Source organism: Melopsittacus undulatus, chromosome 4 (assembly GCF_012275295.1).
Source record: "Melopsittacus undulatus isolate bMelUnd1 chromosome 4, bMelUnd1.mat.Z, whole genome shotgun sequence".
Classification (NCBI taxonomy): domain Eukaryota; kingdom Metazoa; phylum Chordata; class Aves; order Psittaciformes; family Psittaculidae; genus Melopsittacus; species Melopsittacus undulatus.
This window is the reverse complement of record NC_047530.1, coordinates 53,220,004-53,235,384: the sequence shown is the minus strand read 5'-3', so window position 1 is coordinate 53,235,384 and position 15,381 is coordinate 53,220,004. Positions and strand designations below refer to the sequence as shown.

General features: G+C 39.5%; 1 protein-coding gene across 1 annotated transcript; it reads right to left on the bottom strand.

The window, feature by feature from the left end:
• Positions 1-1,936: 1,936 nt before the first annotated feature.
• LYVE1 (lymphatic vessel endothelial hyaluronan receptor 1) lies at positions 1,937-15,372 on the bottom strand. Its single transcript, XM_005141319.3, has 6 exons — positions 15,170-15,372; positions 10,856-11,015; positions 10,611-10,750; positions 8,162-8,461; positions 7,313-7,391; positions 1,937-2,969 (listed from the first exon to the last, which is right to left on the bottom strand). The coding sequence occupies exons 1-6, from the start codon at positions 15,249-15,251 to the stop codon at positions 2,786-2,788; spliced, it is 945 nt and encodes a 314-aa protein (XP_005141376.1). The 5' UTR covers positions 15,252-15,372; the 3' UTR covers positions 1,937-2,785.
• Positions 15,373-15,381: the final 9 nt, after the last annotated feature.

Below are 15,381 nucleotides of genomic sequence, written 5' to 3'. Positions count from 1 at the left end.
AAATAATCATAATCTGCTTAAGAACAGAAATCCTAGAACATCCTCTAGGTCAGCTGTATCCTGATGCTTAAGGGCTTAATTCTAGAGGTTTGTTGTTTTGATTTTCATTATTTTTTTTTAATTTAAAGAGGAGAAAAGGAGTAGTACTTCCCCTTCCTGTCCGCATCTGTTTACACACAGACAAACGCACTTCCCGTGACAAAGGCAACCGTATATTCCAGACAGGGACTGGGTTGGACTGGGAACCTCACTGTATTTCCTGCAGATCAACCAGCCCTTTCACCTAAGGTCAGCAAACATCTGTAACCTCAGTGTGGGAATCTGGGTAGTGTTACTGTCAAATGACTGATGCAAACTGTGATCTCCTCCTAGGGGAATGAATTATTTGTCCAAGACACTTAAGAACAGGGCCATTTCTGAGACATCAGTGAACTTCATAGCTGTTGAGAACGTCTTGTAAAAAAAGCAAGACACTTGACAGAAGTCAGAGACTTAAGAGAAATCATTAATTTTCTGCTACTACTGGTTAATGGTTTGGGGGTTTTGTCACTTTCTGTCTAGGACTTAAATATTAATGTTTCCTGTTTGCTTTATAGTGGTACGTCTCTTGCAGTTCTATTAAATGCTAAGCGAGAACATTTTGTACTCTAATGCAAACGTGACTGAGTAGTACTAATTATATACAGAGAATATCAAGTGCAGTACTGGTTCATTAGTCCTTACAGATGCCTTTTACTACTTACAGAACAGTGTAACAGGTTCCTTTTAGCATTTGTAGCATTGGCATAAATTGTGTATTAGAAAGGAGGGGTAGATCAAACTGTGTGCATTGGCCAGGTGTCAGTGTGAAGGTTGGGACAAAAGCTAGCTGAGCTTTTAAGGTACGTGATAAAACAAGACATTTACAGGTTAAAGCAATATCCTATTACATTAGCTAACATAAATAGATTTTTAGAAAGCAAATACTATGGGAGGGAGGGAAATACCTTATTTAGATCTAAAATAGAAGCAACAAACTTCCAGCTGGAGTGGAACTAGAGAAAAACTTTCTGAATTCCTTTAGGCATGAATAGACAATCTGAGAGAAAAGGAAGTTCATCCCTTCTGGATTCTGCCTGGATCAGGGGTAAACCAGCAGTATCAATCAAGGGAAGTGATAGATAATTATCTCTTGGTGGAGAGGGAAAGAATAAACAGGTAATGTCTAATATCTAGAACATGGAAAAGAGAGTCAGAAGGGAAATTGTCACAAAAAAAGTTCAAAATTACCTGGAATCCACTAGTGCTGCCAGTGTCCTTAAGCCTGTTTGCTTAAAGACACCATATCAAGTGTTGGCTGTGGCCCTTCATGATGGCCTTATTCCTGCTGTCTACTTTTGCTGCCCATAAGGCACACAGCACTTTCATTCAGGTTGCCAAGAGAAATACATGACGTTACTGCAATATTTTGCAAGGGAGAGGTATTACTTAACTGCATGGGAAGGCTGTATTTAGTGCTTTCTTCTGTTGCTCATTGTCCTGCTGAAATTCTCTTGATGGACATCTGAAACTAGCATTTCTTAGACCCATACTGACTCAGTCCTTCTGTAGTATTATGGCTTTAATGGCAGTGGTAGACTGTGTATCAACACAGCCCAGAGTCATGGAGCCATGGAATATTTCTGACCTATCAAACAAAAAGAAAAGCTCTGCCATTAGCAATAGAGTATAACTCAGTGTCCAATTTCTAAATTTCTCTGGATAAAGAATAGTTCATAACCCAGTATCCTACACTATAGAAAACACAATATAGGTGAGCAGTTCTATTACTATTTTATTTTAGACTATGTTTTTCAGGCTGCTGGATCTAAAAAGAAACTTTCCCATAATGACCATCATGTACAAGAATAAATTATCCAAACCATTTATTCAAAAAATATTTTAAAAATTGCTAATATTGTTCTTTTATAACTAATTATTTCTGTAACATTAAGGTTATCTGAGCTCTTTTCACTGTGAGACAGTTTTAATAAGAATAAACTTTTCAGACAAACGTATCTACTGTACTTTATTTTTTTATGAAGTACTGTAAATGTCCCATACCACTGGAGATCTTTATTCTGAAAGCCCCACTTAAATCTGCATAAAAGATCTTAAATATAACTGTTGAGATACAGTTAAAGTTCCCCCCATCAAATATCTGATGCAGAAGAATGATACAGGTTTTAATAAATAAAACATTGAATTATGATGTGACAAAGATACCCAAGAAAGTTATACAGTGTTCTATGTATATAAACATTGGCATCTTTGTACCCTTCCTTGGGTATTTGCATGACAGTCAGTGGGTTGGTATTTTTACTCACTTGTAAACAGACTTATTTCATCTGTTTGTAAACAGACTCGTTAAAAAAGATAAGCAGCTACTTAATGGAAGTAAGATAATCAACATTAAGTTAGCAGAGATCTTCCAGCCAGACAAAAAAAACGCTTTTCATTACATATTGAACTGAATTCTGTGCAAATAGTTAACACACTGCATGTCATTAATATCATATTTCTAACTACTTTATTAAAGATGAAAAATGAGCTGCATCATGGATATTTTATTTCAAGTAATTAATATTCCATATTCTTCTGCAACAGTATTTGTAGCTAAAGATGTAATTATAAAAAAAAAACAGGTTTTCATATGTTAAGATAGAGAAAATATTCATGAGTATTTATGATCACCCATGTTGAAAAGCACTGTTTAGTTCAGTGTACTTTGTTTTGTATTTCTGTCAAGCAGTGTACATTCTTCCACTTAAACTTCTGCTTCTAGACATTGTACTACAGCCTCAGGCTTGGTTTTAGACTCTTCTGTATTTTTACCATTCTTCGTTTCCTTCTCAGCAGCTTTGTCATTTGACTTATCCTCTTTAAGAGCAGTTGTTTCAACCATTTCTTTTTGCTGATTCTTGTTTGAAAATGGAAAGGTTTTCTTGTACCTTTGGATAGAATAAAAGGATATAGTAAAGCAGAAACACTGACATAGTTTGATAGTATCACTCAAGAAATAAAGGGAAAAATACCTAGAATTTCTTTGCCATACTGAAACAAAAGCCTCACAGAGAATAGTGGCATGCTAGATCGTTGTGCTTTTTCAAGCAGTGTGCTTTTTAAAGCAATATTTTTGTATTTTTTTAAAAATCAGATGACGTATATTCAGGATTCATGGTATGTAACAATAAAGCTATCTGGGCTAGGATGTGAGAAAATCTATTGTCCCCATGCAGAACCACTTTGCTGTCCTGCAGGGGCCTGATGAGCAAACACACTTGTACCAGAAACAGTCAGCTGGTGCACTGCTAAAGAAGGTCTCTACTGGTGCCACCAGAAAAAAACAGTGGGTTGCAGTAGTAGGGGACTCTACTTTGAAAGTCACAGAGGCACCCGTCTGTCAGCCTGACCCGGTCGCAAGGGAGGTGTGTTGCCTACCTGAGGCACGGATCAGGGATGTTGCAGAGAAGCTGCCTGCTCTAGTAAGTCCCACGGACTATTACCCGCTTCTAGTGATACATGTGGGTGCTAGGGATATAGATAGTAGTAGCCTGAGGAGTATAAAGAAGGACTCCAGAGCTCTGGGAGAGGTGGTCAGGGGCTCTGGAGCTCAGACAGTCTTTTCGACAATTTTCCAGGATACAGGGGAGGACCTTCCAAAGGCAAGGAGGATTGGACAGGTTAATAAATGGTTAGAAGGGTGGTGCCATAGTCAGGGGTTTGGGTATTTAGAACATGGGACCCAGTTTAGGAGGCCAGGTCTACTGGGGGCTGGTGGAGCTGCTCTGATAAAGAAAGGGAAGAGTGGCTTTGCTGGGAGGCTTGCCAGACTGGTCAAGGAAGCTTCAAACTAGATGTGTTGGGGGAGGGGAGCATCATTCCATCCCAACACACCCAGTCAGTTGCCAGCACCTATAATAAATACTCTGAGCAATGCAGTAATATTCTAGCAGCTCCAGCCAATGAGCCGGCTTCATATGGAGCTCGGCTCAGATTCCTCTATACGAATGCCTGTAGCATGGGGAACAAACAAGAGGAATTAGAGATGTGGGCACATCTACAGAGGTATGATATAATAGGAATCACAGAAACATGGTGGGATGGCTCCTGTGACTGCAGTGTTGGAATGGAAGGTCACAGGCTCTTTAGAAAAGACAGGACTGGCAGGCAGTGAGGGGGAGTTGCCCTTTATGTTAGGGATAGGCTGGAGAGTATGGAACTCTGTCTGGGGACAGGTGAGCAGTTAACAGAAAGTTTGTGGGTCAGGGTTAAAGGGAGAACAGTGATGGGACACATCACTGTGGGGATCTGTTACAGACCGTCTGACCAAGAGGAACCTGTGGATGAAGAACTCTACAGGGATACAGGAACAGTCTCACACTCGCAGGCCCTTGTTCTCATGGAGGACTTCAACCACCCCGATATCTGTTGGAGGGATGGTACTGCCCAGCACAAGCAATCCAGGAGGTTCCTTGGTTGTGTGGAAGACAGCTTCCTTCTGCAAGCAATAGAGGAGCTGACAAGGAGAGGTGCCCTGCTTGACCTTGTGCTCACCAACAGGGAAGGGCTGGTTGGAAATGTGACGCTCAAGGGCAGCCTTGGTTGCAAAGATCATGAGATGGTCAAATTCGAGGTCCTCAGGACAGTGAGAAGAGCGTGCAGCAAGCTCACTGCCCTGGACTTCAAGAGAGCAGACTTTGGGCTCTTCAGGACTCTGCTTAGTAAGGTTCCATGGGATATAGCCCTAGAGGGCAGGGGGGGGGCTAAGCCTGTTGGTTGATATTCAAGGATCACCTGCTCCAAGCTCAGGAGTGTTGCATCCCAACTAGAAGGCAGTGCAGTAAGAGGGCCAGGAGACCTCCTTGGATGGATAAGGAGCTGCTGAGAAAAATTCACAGGAAAAAAGAGGCTTCTAAAAGGTGGAAGCAAGGACAGGTGGCCTGGGATGAATACAGGGATGTTGTCCAGGAAGCAAGGGACCAGGTTAGGTGAGTGAAGCCCTAGTTAGAATTAAACTTGGCTAGGATGTTAAGGATAACAGGAAGGGGTTCTATAGTGGTTAAAAACCAGAGTAGGGACAATGTAGGCCCCCTCCAGAAGCTATCAGGAGAACTGGCTACCCTGGATTTAGAGAAGACTGAGGTTCTGAATGACTTCTTTGCCTTGGTCTTCACCAGCAAATGCTCTGACCACACCACCCAAGTCTTGGAAGGCAGACGCAGGGACTGTGAAAACCTAGACCTTGGGCCCACTGTAGGAGAGGATCTAGTTCGAGACCATCTTCAAAACCTGAATGTACACAAGTCCATGGGACCTGATGAAATCCATCCGCAGGTCCTGAAGGAGCTGGCAAATGAAGTTGCAAAGCCACTGGCCATCATATTTGAAGAATCATGGCAGTCAGGTGAAGATCCTGATGACTGGAAAAAGGAAAATATAACCCCCATTTTCAAGAAGGGGAAAATGGATGACCCAGGGAATTACAGACCAGTCAGTCTCACCTCTGTGCCTGGCAAAATCTGGGAGCAGATTCTCCAGGAAGGCATACTAGGGCACATGAAAAACAACAAGGTGCTTGGTGACAGCCAGCATGGCTTCACTAGGGGGAAATCCTGCCTGACCAATTTGGTGGCCTTCTATGATGGGGCTACAGAACAGATGGACAGGGTAGAGCAGTTGATGTCATCTACCTGGACTTGTGCAAAGCGTTCGACACTGTCCCACATGACATCCTTGTCTAAATTGGAGAGACATCAGTTTGATAGGTGGGCCACTCGGTGGATAAAGAACTGGCTGGAGACCAGTAACGAGTGGTGTCCCTCAGGGATTGGTGATGGGACTGGTCTTGGTTAACATCTTTGTTGGTGCCATGGACAGTGGGATTGAGTGTGCCCGCAGCAAGTTTGCTGATGACACCAAGCTGTGTGGTTCTGTTGATACGCTGGAGGGAAGGAATGCCATCCAGAGGGACCTTGACACACTTGTGAGGTGGGCTGATGCCAACCTCATGAAGTTTAACCATGACAAGTGCAAGGTCCTACACCTGGGTTGGAGCAATCCCAGGCACAGCTACAGGTTGGGCAGCGAAGAGATTCAGAGCAGCCCTGCAGAGAAGGACTTGGGGGTGTTGGTTGATGAGAAAATGAACATGAGCCAGCTTCAGTGTGTGCTCTCAGCCCAGAAAGCAATCGTATCCTGGGCTGCATCAAAAGGAGCGTGACCAGCAGGTGAAAGGAGGTGATCCTGCCCCTCTACTCTGCTCTCGTGAGACCTCACTTGGAGTATTGTGTGCAGTTCTGGTGTCCTCAACATAAAAAGGACATGGAACTGTTGGAACAAGTCCAGAGGAGGCCACGAGGATGATCAGGGGACTGGAGCACCTCCTGTATGAAGACAGGCTGAGAAAGTTGGGGCTGTTCATCCTGGAGAAGAGAAGGCTGCGTGGAGATCTCTTAGCAGCCTTCCAGTATCTGAAGGGGGCCTATAGGGTTGCTGGTGAGGGACTATTCATTAGGGACTGCAGTGATAATACAAGGAGTAACAGGTTGAAACTTAAACAGGGGAAGTTTAGATTGTATATAAGGAGGAAGTTCTTTACTGTGAGGGTGGTGAGGCACTGGAATGGGTTACCCAAGGAAGTTGTGAATGCTCCACCCCTGGCAGTGTTGAAGGCCAGGTTGGACGAAGCCTCGGGTGACATGGTTTAGTGTGAGGTGTCCCTGCCCATGGCAGGGGGGTTGGAACTGGATGATCTTAAGGTCCTCTCCAACCCTAACTATTCTGTGATTCTATGATTCTAAATGCACACAGATTTCTGATACGATTTAGTGATGCACTGTGTTGAAAATCTTTCCACTTGATAAATGAACTCATTTTTCTGGACACAATCATATTCCAAGAATAAAAACTTTTACCTTGAGTCTGACATAGAAACAAGAAGAAAACTGCATAAGCAGACTTGTATACAAACAGATGGACACTTCACTGTTACTATTTGGCACACTTGTAAATGTTTCACACTCGGTATGATTTACTAACCAAAAATAGGCAATATTTGTCTTTGTTTTTTTCCTAAGGCAGGGAATGGCAACAGCAACAATAAATTTTATCTGCATAACAGCATGGTTTAAGATTTTGTTCTTTGTGCTAAATTGTTATTACCATTAATTCTCTGCTCTTTAGCTATATATTTAATATATATATATATATTTAAAATATTCACTGGTTGTTCTCTAGGAGTCAAGTCAGTCCAAGAGAAAAAGAATAAATAATCAAAAAATAAAGTACTTACTTTTTGATATAGCAGACTGCTAGTACAACTGAGATAATGAAGAAGATGACTGCCAGTACAAGAAGTGCAGTAGGGATACCTGGAGATAAAAGTGGGGTAGGGACTGAGTTTTTATATGTACTTAATTCTGACTTTCTAAAGGCTCATGAGCAGAAATCCAGATTCTTCTAAAAGCAGTCTAGAGTAAGAAGTACATAAACGTCAATGCAATAATAGAGGCATTAGGAATCTCACAAGGTTAGTTATACTACAGCTCATTTTCTTCAAAAGACTAGAATCAGGTATTTAGGTAATCCCTGACAGATGTTTGTCTAACCTGCTCGTTGGAGTGTTTTTACAACTTCCCCAGAGAACACATTTTTGTGATTAATTGTCCTTACAGTTATAATGCATTTTCTCATATTTAGTCTATTTCTCAGTGCTTGTATATTAGAATTACTTATTCACAGCTCATACCTCAAGAACACCTCCATATTTGGAGAACAGCAGTTCTTAAAACTTTCTTGGCTTCTTCTGTTTTTTAAGAGCCTGCTGGGTTTTCCATTATTACTCTGAGCACATGGTGTTTGCTAATACATTTCTCAGAAATGTATTCATCCCAAATCCCATTAAGCAGAATAAGCTTCCACCATTTCATATTAAAATATTAACAAAAAGTTTAAGATAAGATCTTACTTCTACTTTAAAATTATTTAAAGATCCTGTCTTATAGGCTTTGCTTTTGCAAAACCCTAACACTCATATTCTGTGGATGCTGGAATAGCAAACAAAAATAACAGTAAACAGTTTTGCTACTGACATCTGCATAAGTAGCCCTTCTGATTAAATAGTTACATAAACAGCCTTTACCTCCAAAGACAACAGCATCATTCTTAAAAGCAGAACGGGAAGTATAATTAGGAGAATCAATTGGTGAGTATTCCTCTGGCATTTTTGTAGTAGTCCCCTCGGTTGGCAATATAGTTTCAGTTATACATATTACACGAAATTTTATATTTTTCAGTGTTTGTTCTGACTCAGTCACATTGGGCACTGCTGTGATGTTCTCAGTCAAATCAGAGCCTGAAGATGCAGTTAAATCTGTTGGTGCACTTGATGAAGGTAGAATGGTTGTAGTTGGATCTGGTATGCATGAATTAATCTGAACATCTGCAGCAGGGAAAAGAAATACGTAGGAGTTGTGTTGAATGTTAATTTTGTACTTACTGTACACATGTTTATTGAAATTGTTCCTCAGTCATTCCCTTCTGGAAATTACTGTTTGTTTATTCAAAAAAGCCTTACCCAAATCAGGCACACCTCTTTCAAACATGTGGCTACAACCCAGATTACCTACCTTTTATAATTGCTAACATAGTTAAACACTTTTTTGAGCATGTGCAGTGTGTGTTTTATAAATGCATACCAAGAACAAGGTTTCTTAGAACAGCACTTAGAATAATAATGCATATAAAACCAACAGGATGACATCCTGCAGAGCAGGAGCCTTACCTACAGATCCAAGATCAAAAAACATTTCTATTGTATTACATGTAAGTTCAAAACATATGCATGCACCCTTGATACTTGGAAAACTACGATTTAATGGAAAGAAAAGTAGCCCTTAAAACTTTCAGGTAAACCAGGCACCAACATGCCATAAAAAAGTGACACCATTCTAATAGGGGCTAGAGAGAAACAAACTTAAGGCACACTCTGAAATTCAGTCATTTAAATGATGCAGATGTTGTCTATGTGAAAATATTGGTGCAAGTGGACTTTTACATGTAGACAAAAAAGCTGAGTTCTGAATCAGGCTCATGTGAAAATGTGAAGTTTTCTATATTCTGTAAAGCTATAAAAATCTCACTGAAGTAACAAGCAGATTACAACATAAATAACGGAAATGATGTAGGTACTGTTCTCCAAATGAATCCCCACAGGACGCCTGATGACGCATTTACATTCGCAGAATAAAAAGCTAAATGGCTTTTTACTTTTTCCACTATAGTTTTCAAGCAATTTTGGCATTTCTTTGGCATGAAGAAAAATTGACAGAAAAAGCTTCTGCCAAATATGTTTTTGGTAAGAAATGCCTAGAATAGCAGCAGTTAGGCAAATAAGATAAAGTGCAGAATAAACCTGATGCTAAATATACATTATTTTCTAACCATTCAGCAAGCTTAACTTTCTTTGCATACTGTAATAATAAACAAAGCAAATAATTTGGAATTACTTGCTATCTCGTTAGCATTAGCCAACCTACCTGACATTTCTGATGCATTTTTACACATATTTCATACATTGAAACACTGTGTTGCGTAGGAACAGAAAAAATAACAGAAGCAGCTTCTTTTAGAGGATGTTGCCATAGTACTAATTCACCCATGCATTTATCAATTAAAGTTATGGACTTTCTATAGAAAAAAACCTAAGCCTAATCATGTAATTTTTAACTTTACAGGTCAGGTGATAAGTCAGTATTTAGCAGTGCTTTCTCTCCGCAGTGCTTTCTTGTCAGCAGTCAGACACTTAATAAGTCAACTACTTATATTACCTACCTTCATGCACTAAAATGGCCCAGGATCATGGCCTTTCCCCTAAAAACTTTATCCTCAGTCTTGGAAGCTCCAATGTGCACAGTCACTAGACACATACATCTTTATATCTTTGCATGAGTATATCTTGCATATCTATCTTTCTCCTGCTCTTTCCTAAGTTCCATTGTTGTGTCTTCAATCAGGGAATAGACAGTCAAGAATGAGGGGGAAGGACAGGTCTTTTCACACTTGGGATGATGCTTATTAAAGGAAGATGTTTGACTTTAGAGACAATAGATTGGGAATCTAGTTCTGTGGTCTCTTGGCTATTCTAACTTGTATTTTAATTCAGTTTAATGGATAAATTTCCTTTAATGATAAAACAATCAGCTTTTCCTGAAGTACCCCGCTCTTGGTCTTTTTGCAAGAAAACACACACTGCACAGAGACACCCTGGATAAAGATTTGATTTATTGTCCTTCAAATTCATGTATGCAAATCAAAACTTACTGAGAGCATTATCTGGACACTACAGAATGGTAAAAGCAACTCTTCTTCAGGAGCTTTCATGGCAGCACCAGGTTATTAATTTGGATTAACTAAAGTGACCTTTTTGTATTCCTTTAAAGCTACAAAGCTAAGTGCAGCTTGGCAACATGTAAGACTGGGGGGGAAGTGCCAACAGATTGTAAGAACTCGTTATGCTTTTTCATGAAGATACTAAAAAATAATAAAACCCAAACCAAAACACAAAAAATGTAGTTGTCATGCTCACATACCTGAGGAATTGAAGCAGTAAACCATAAATGTTTTGAAGGGTTCAGCATACCATCGCACTAGTCCAACATTGCCCTTGCCACATTTCTTGTTGGATGTTATTCGAGGAATGACAACCAATCCATCTTTCACCCATCCATAGCTACAATGAAAATATCAGTCCTTTAAATATTAGATTTATCTCCAGCCTCAGATGTGTGTAAAGGTGTTCACTGAAGGTAACAAGACATTAACAAATGTCATATACCTGCATGTTTCAAAGCCATGTTTCAGAGCATTTTCAACTTGATCTCTGCTTGCCAATTGTAGATTCAGTTGATTACATGCATTACTTGCTTCTGAGAAGTTCACTTTTTCCTCAAGATAAATTCCTACACCTCTGATCCTGCAAGGTGAAAGAATGGAACCTGTAATTTAGACATAAATATTCAAGGTTAGTATCTGAATATTAACATTTATTCCTCCTGAAGAATTTAAGATCACGTTAAACTGAATTGAACACTGTTAAAAGTTTCTAGATTGAGGATAGTAGAAAACGATTTTCTAGCAAAAGAAGACATACCTTAGAACATATTTTCTTAACACAATAATCAGAGTTTAAAGAGGTTTGGCTGTTATTAGACTAAAGGCATAAACAGTTGGCATTTTAGTCATTACCTGGTGTCAGTTTCTTACTAAAGGCATTTTTATTTGTCATACATATACATGCAAAACGGAAGGAGTAATTGTATCATACAAGGGTTTTTTTTTCCTTTTTTTTCTTTTTTAATTAAAATGATAAAACTAAGTTTCACTGCAGCACTGATTCTGTCAGTACACCACTCCTACCAGTATGAGTTCTATCAAAGATATTATATGTAATTTTCCATGGAATTAATATGCCAATAAGAAAATACACCTATAAGAATTTATCATTTCTTATGTTCCTTATGGATCCTGAACTTTTGTTTCTTCCTGGCTAGCATGATGCTTCCACCCTTCAGTCACTGTAAAGTGTTTCATTTACTGGAAGCTTGGCAGGCAGCAGGAAAAGAAGGAGTAGGCCAGGTGAATTTATGACCATTTTCCCCATTTTTCTTCCATAGGCAGTTTTTTTAGATAGCCACAGCTGGCACACTGTTCCTGACACGTGCATCAGGAAATGCAGATCTGATTACACCTGCTCTACTTTCTTAGTCTGTGTTAAGGACATAGAAGTCAGGATTTGACACACCAAGGAGAAAGAATATTACTCTTTTGCCTCCATATTTCACCAGAAGCATGTACTGGAAAACAGATTTTTATTCTTTTTTTGTGAGTTACATACAGTAATTGCCACATTAAATGAAACATTTCAACATTTAATTGCAAACATTTCAGATAACCAACAGCCACAGATGTTACTTCCTTGCTCAATATGCTTCTCAGACTGTTCACACCAGGTATGTACACTAATCCATAAAAATCTATGCATCAGAATACAGACAATCCAGAGCTCTCAAGGCAGGATGAAGTGATGCCTGCAGATTCACCACATGACTTCTTAGCAACAGAGGTTAAATTGAATTTTATGAATGGAAACATGAACTAGCAGCCAAGCTACTCCCATGATGAGAAGGGGATGGAAAGATGACTAAGCTTGTGTGGAGTGCTCCAAGTAAGACAAGCATTTCATTCCCGCTCCCATGGGGTGTGGTAGGATTGGAAATGGTTTCTGGCGAGAGATGCATCTATACTGTCCTTACACTCAGTTTGATTGGACTTAAATTTTCGGAAGAGCAATCACTGAATTGTTAGGTGGATTTATTTCAGCTGTGATGAAGGCTGTGGCCTCCCATTAACACTTCCTGGCATGGTGTAGGTCATCACATGGCAGGTGAGCCACTGAACACTTGAATGCTCCCCATAGCCAAATCATGGCTGCATCCAGCCCCGAGTTGAACATAAAACAAGCCCAAACATATTGCATAAGGATGCAGAAAAGCCACATTGCACAATGGAGTTGTGTCTTTAGGTATCAAGGACCTCAAGTCTACCCAGATAGTTCCAGACCATCCTTATGCTGTCAAATTTCTTCATTTCAGTCTGTCTGTCTTTGTGAATGTCCTCCTGTATCTCTTCATTGTTGCCAAAGTAGTCCTGTGCAGTGAGGTCAAACACTGGAGCAGGCTTCATAAAGAGATGGTCAATGTGCCAGACTTGTCTGTTTAAGAGGCTTTTTGTTCAGCCCTCAACTGGTCAAGCAGTTGGACTAAATGATCATGGTAGATCACTTCCAGCTGAAATAGTCTATTCTATTCTAGGTGTTCCAGTGTTAAGTTTTCTTGATTCCTTTTTGCTAACAGTCAACTCTCCCAGTCCTCATGAGAATAATTTCTGTTTTCCTGAATAAGTCCTGTCTTAGCTGCTGGGGCACATCCCACAGCTTCTCAGTTTCCAAGACCCCATTCCTCCTCTAGGGTTTATGCTTAATTACTCCTTTTCATGCTCAGACTTCCTTCTTATCGCTTAGTTTGTCAGTTATTTCCCTAGCTTCAGTTTTGACTCAATATAGCTATTAAAAAATGTAATGTTGAGAATGGAAGTTTCTCAATGACCAACTTTACAAATTTCAAATAAAGCTGAGCAGCTGAATGAATGGAATTTCCTGAAACCTAACAAAGTTCCCTAGATACTTGTAAACTGTTGCAGTGTTTAGTCAGTAAAAACATATACAGATATTTTTACATTAGAATTGCATGATACATAATAATTGCATTACTACATAGCATAATATAAAACTTTAGTACCATAAACCTGAATCTTAAGAGATAAGAAAAGAGGCTGTATAGGAAATGGACCAAAACTGACCTTTTTAAAACAAAACAGTGAAATAAAATAAATGTTTTGTATAAGTTACCAAATTCAATCTAAATTCCAGGTGGGTTTACAATGTGAAAAAGAAGTCCAGAAAGAGAACAATAGCCTCTTCAAGTCTTTTTATTTCTTCTTAAATCACACCTGAACTCTGTTACAAAGATGGCTGAGTTTGTATGAGAGACAGACTAATCGTTGAGAAGCATATTATTCTTTTTGGTCCACAAGCTGAACACAGTTATATTTTAAGCTTTGCTCCTTTTAGTTAACCTACAAATAACAGGACATTCTCCTCAGTATTTTGATCTTGTGTGAAAAGTCAGCTTTACTGAGAAAGGTGGGAAGACCTGGACAGAAGAATCTCACAAGATGACAAAGTTGTCATAGGCCAGGAAGAAGAGTGATTTTTGTAAGCTCTGGGTATTGGCTCTATTGTGCATTATTTCTCTTCTTGTTTTTTGGGGGGAAGCTGTTGTTTGTGTCATTTTTGTCTTGCACCAGGCCCTCACTCTCCTTTATTAGAGACTTTCCTTTCGCTGCTGATGTCAGGGAGCAGCAAGAATGAGGCTGTCCCACAAGGAAAGTGGAGTCAGGAGCTGAAGGTGACCACAGCACAGTGCACACATCACTGATCAGGGCACAGACCCATAGTACCTGAACAGTAGTGACAGTGGCAGGTTTCACTGGCAGCCCCAGAGAGACCAAGACAATGAATCAGATGCAGAGGTCATCCAGAAAGTCATCCTGAAGATGACTACAAACAGTAAGACTCAAGCATCTAATTTTCTCAGTCCAGGTTTCCTTCAGAAGCCTTTTCGCAGATCAGAAAATAAATTGTCTGCAACAATGTTTTATGCCCTTTTACACCAGTAGAACAAGCATTTACTCCTTGCAAATTACAGTGAAACATCTGGAAACATCTGATGTACATTGAGTTATCTGAAGATATCCTAGTAGCCTCTGCAGTTAGAATAGATTGCATCAATTGTGGAGTCTGAAGGAGAAGACATTTAAATTTTACTAACTATAGAAGAAAGGAGTATTGTATGACCTCGACTGGAAAAAAAAACCCACTTTTATATAATAATGTTTGAGGGCTGTCTAAGAACTGTGTGATAAAGTTGATGTTGGCTATTCCCTGTTTTCAAACAGATAGTTTAGACAAAATAGGAACTTTTGTACTGTATTAACCAGAGACAGGCGTGACTGGTCTGGAGATGAACAGCAAGATCCCTGCCACACGTTTCCTTTAATCTTGCAAATCAAGACAGTATCAGGATGTTGCTAAATTGGAGTAAAGTGCTTTGCTTTAAAGATGGCATTTCAGCAGAGACGCACAGAATTAGTTTCATGCATGTTTTGCTCTTTGAGGATTGTACAAAACTGTTTGCTCGTGTATTTTAAGTAATACAAAATAAAATCATGTTTCGATAGATGATAACTTAATCCTCAATGCAATACCAAATCTTTAAAACAAGCAGTTCTGTAGCATTTATCCCATAATGCTACAGCATTTAGACAGTAATTAAATCAGACTAACAATGAAAGTTCCCCTATATGCTAGAGTAGTTTTCATTGCACTTTATTCTCAAAACCCTTTGGTTTCCTATGCCAGAAAAAGTTTACACACACTCTTTCCCCCCATTTTTGTTTGCAGACCTAGCTACTTTTTTTTCCAAGTAATTTACTGTTCAACTAGGAGACTAAAAAGTGGAACTTTACATACCTGTTATAAAGTAATTTTGAGCCATGAATGTTGTAACCCAGATGAAAGACATTGCAGAGGTAACTCCAAAATAAGTTGCCATTGTCACCAACTCAGAAAATTAAGAAATTCAAGGTGATTTGTCTCATCTGCTAAGAAAAGCTAAGGTATTGATGCTGTCAGATCACCTTTGAGATGACTTCGGCTGTCACTGCACTGCTTTGTAGAAGGAA

Bases quoted from the DNA above. Each gene is read 5' to 3' on its own strand.
- LYVE1 (XM_005141319.3), bottom strand. From the start codon at position 15,251: ATGGCAACTTATTTTGGAGTTACCTCTGCAATGTCTTTCATCTGGGTT. The intron at 11,016-15,169 runs GTATGTAAAGTT...TCTAAATTACAG, and splicing joins TCAAAATTACTTTATAACAG to GTTCCATTCTTTCACCTTGC. The intron at 7,392-8,161 runs GTAAAGGCTGTT...TTTTATCTCCAG, and splicing joins TGATGCTGTTGTCTTTGGAG to GTATCCCTACTGCACTTCTT.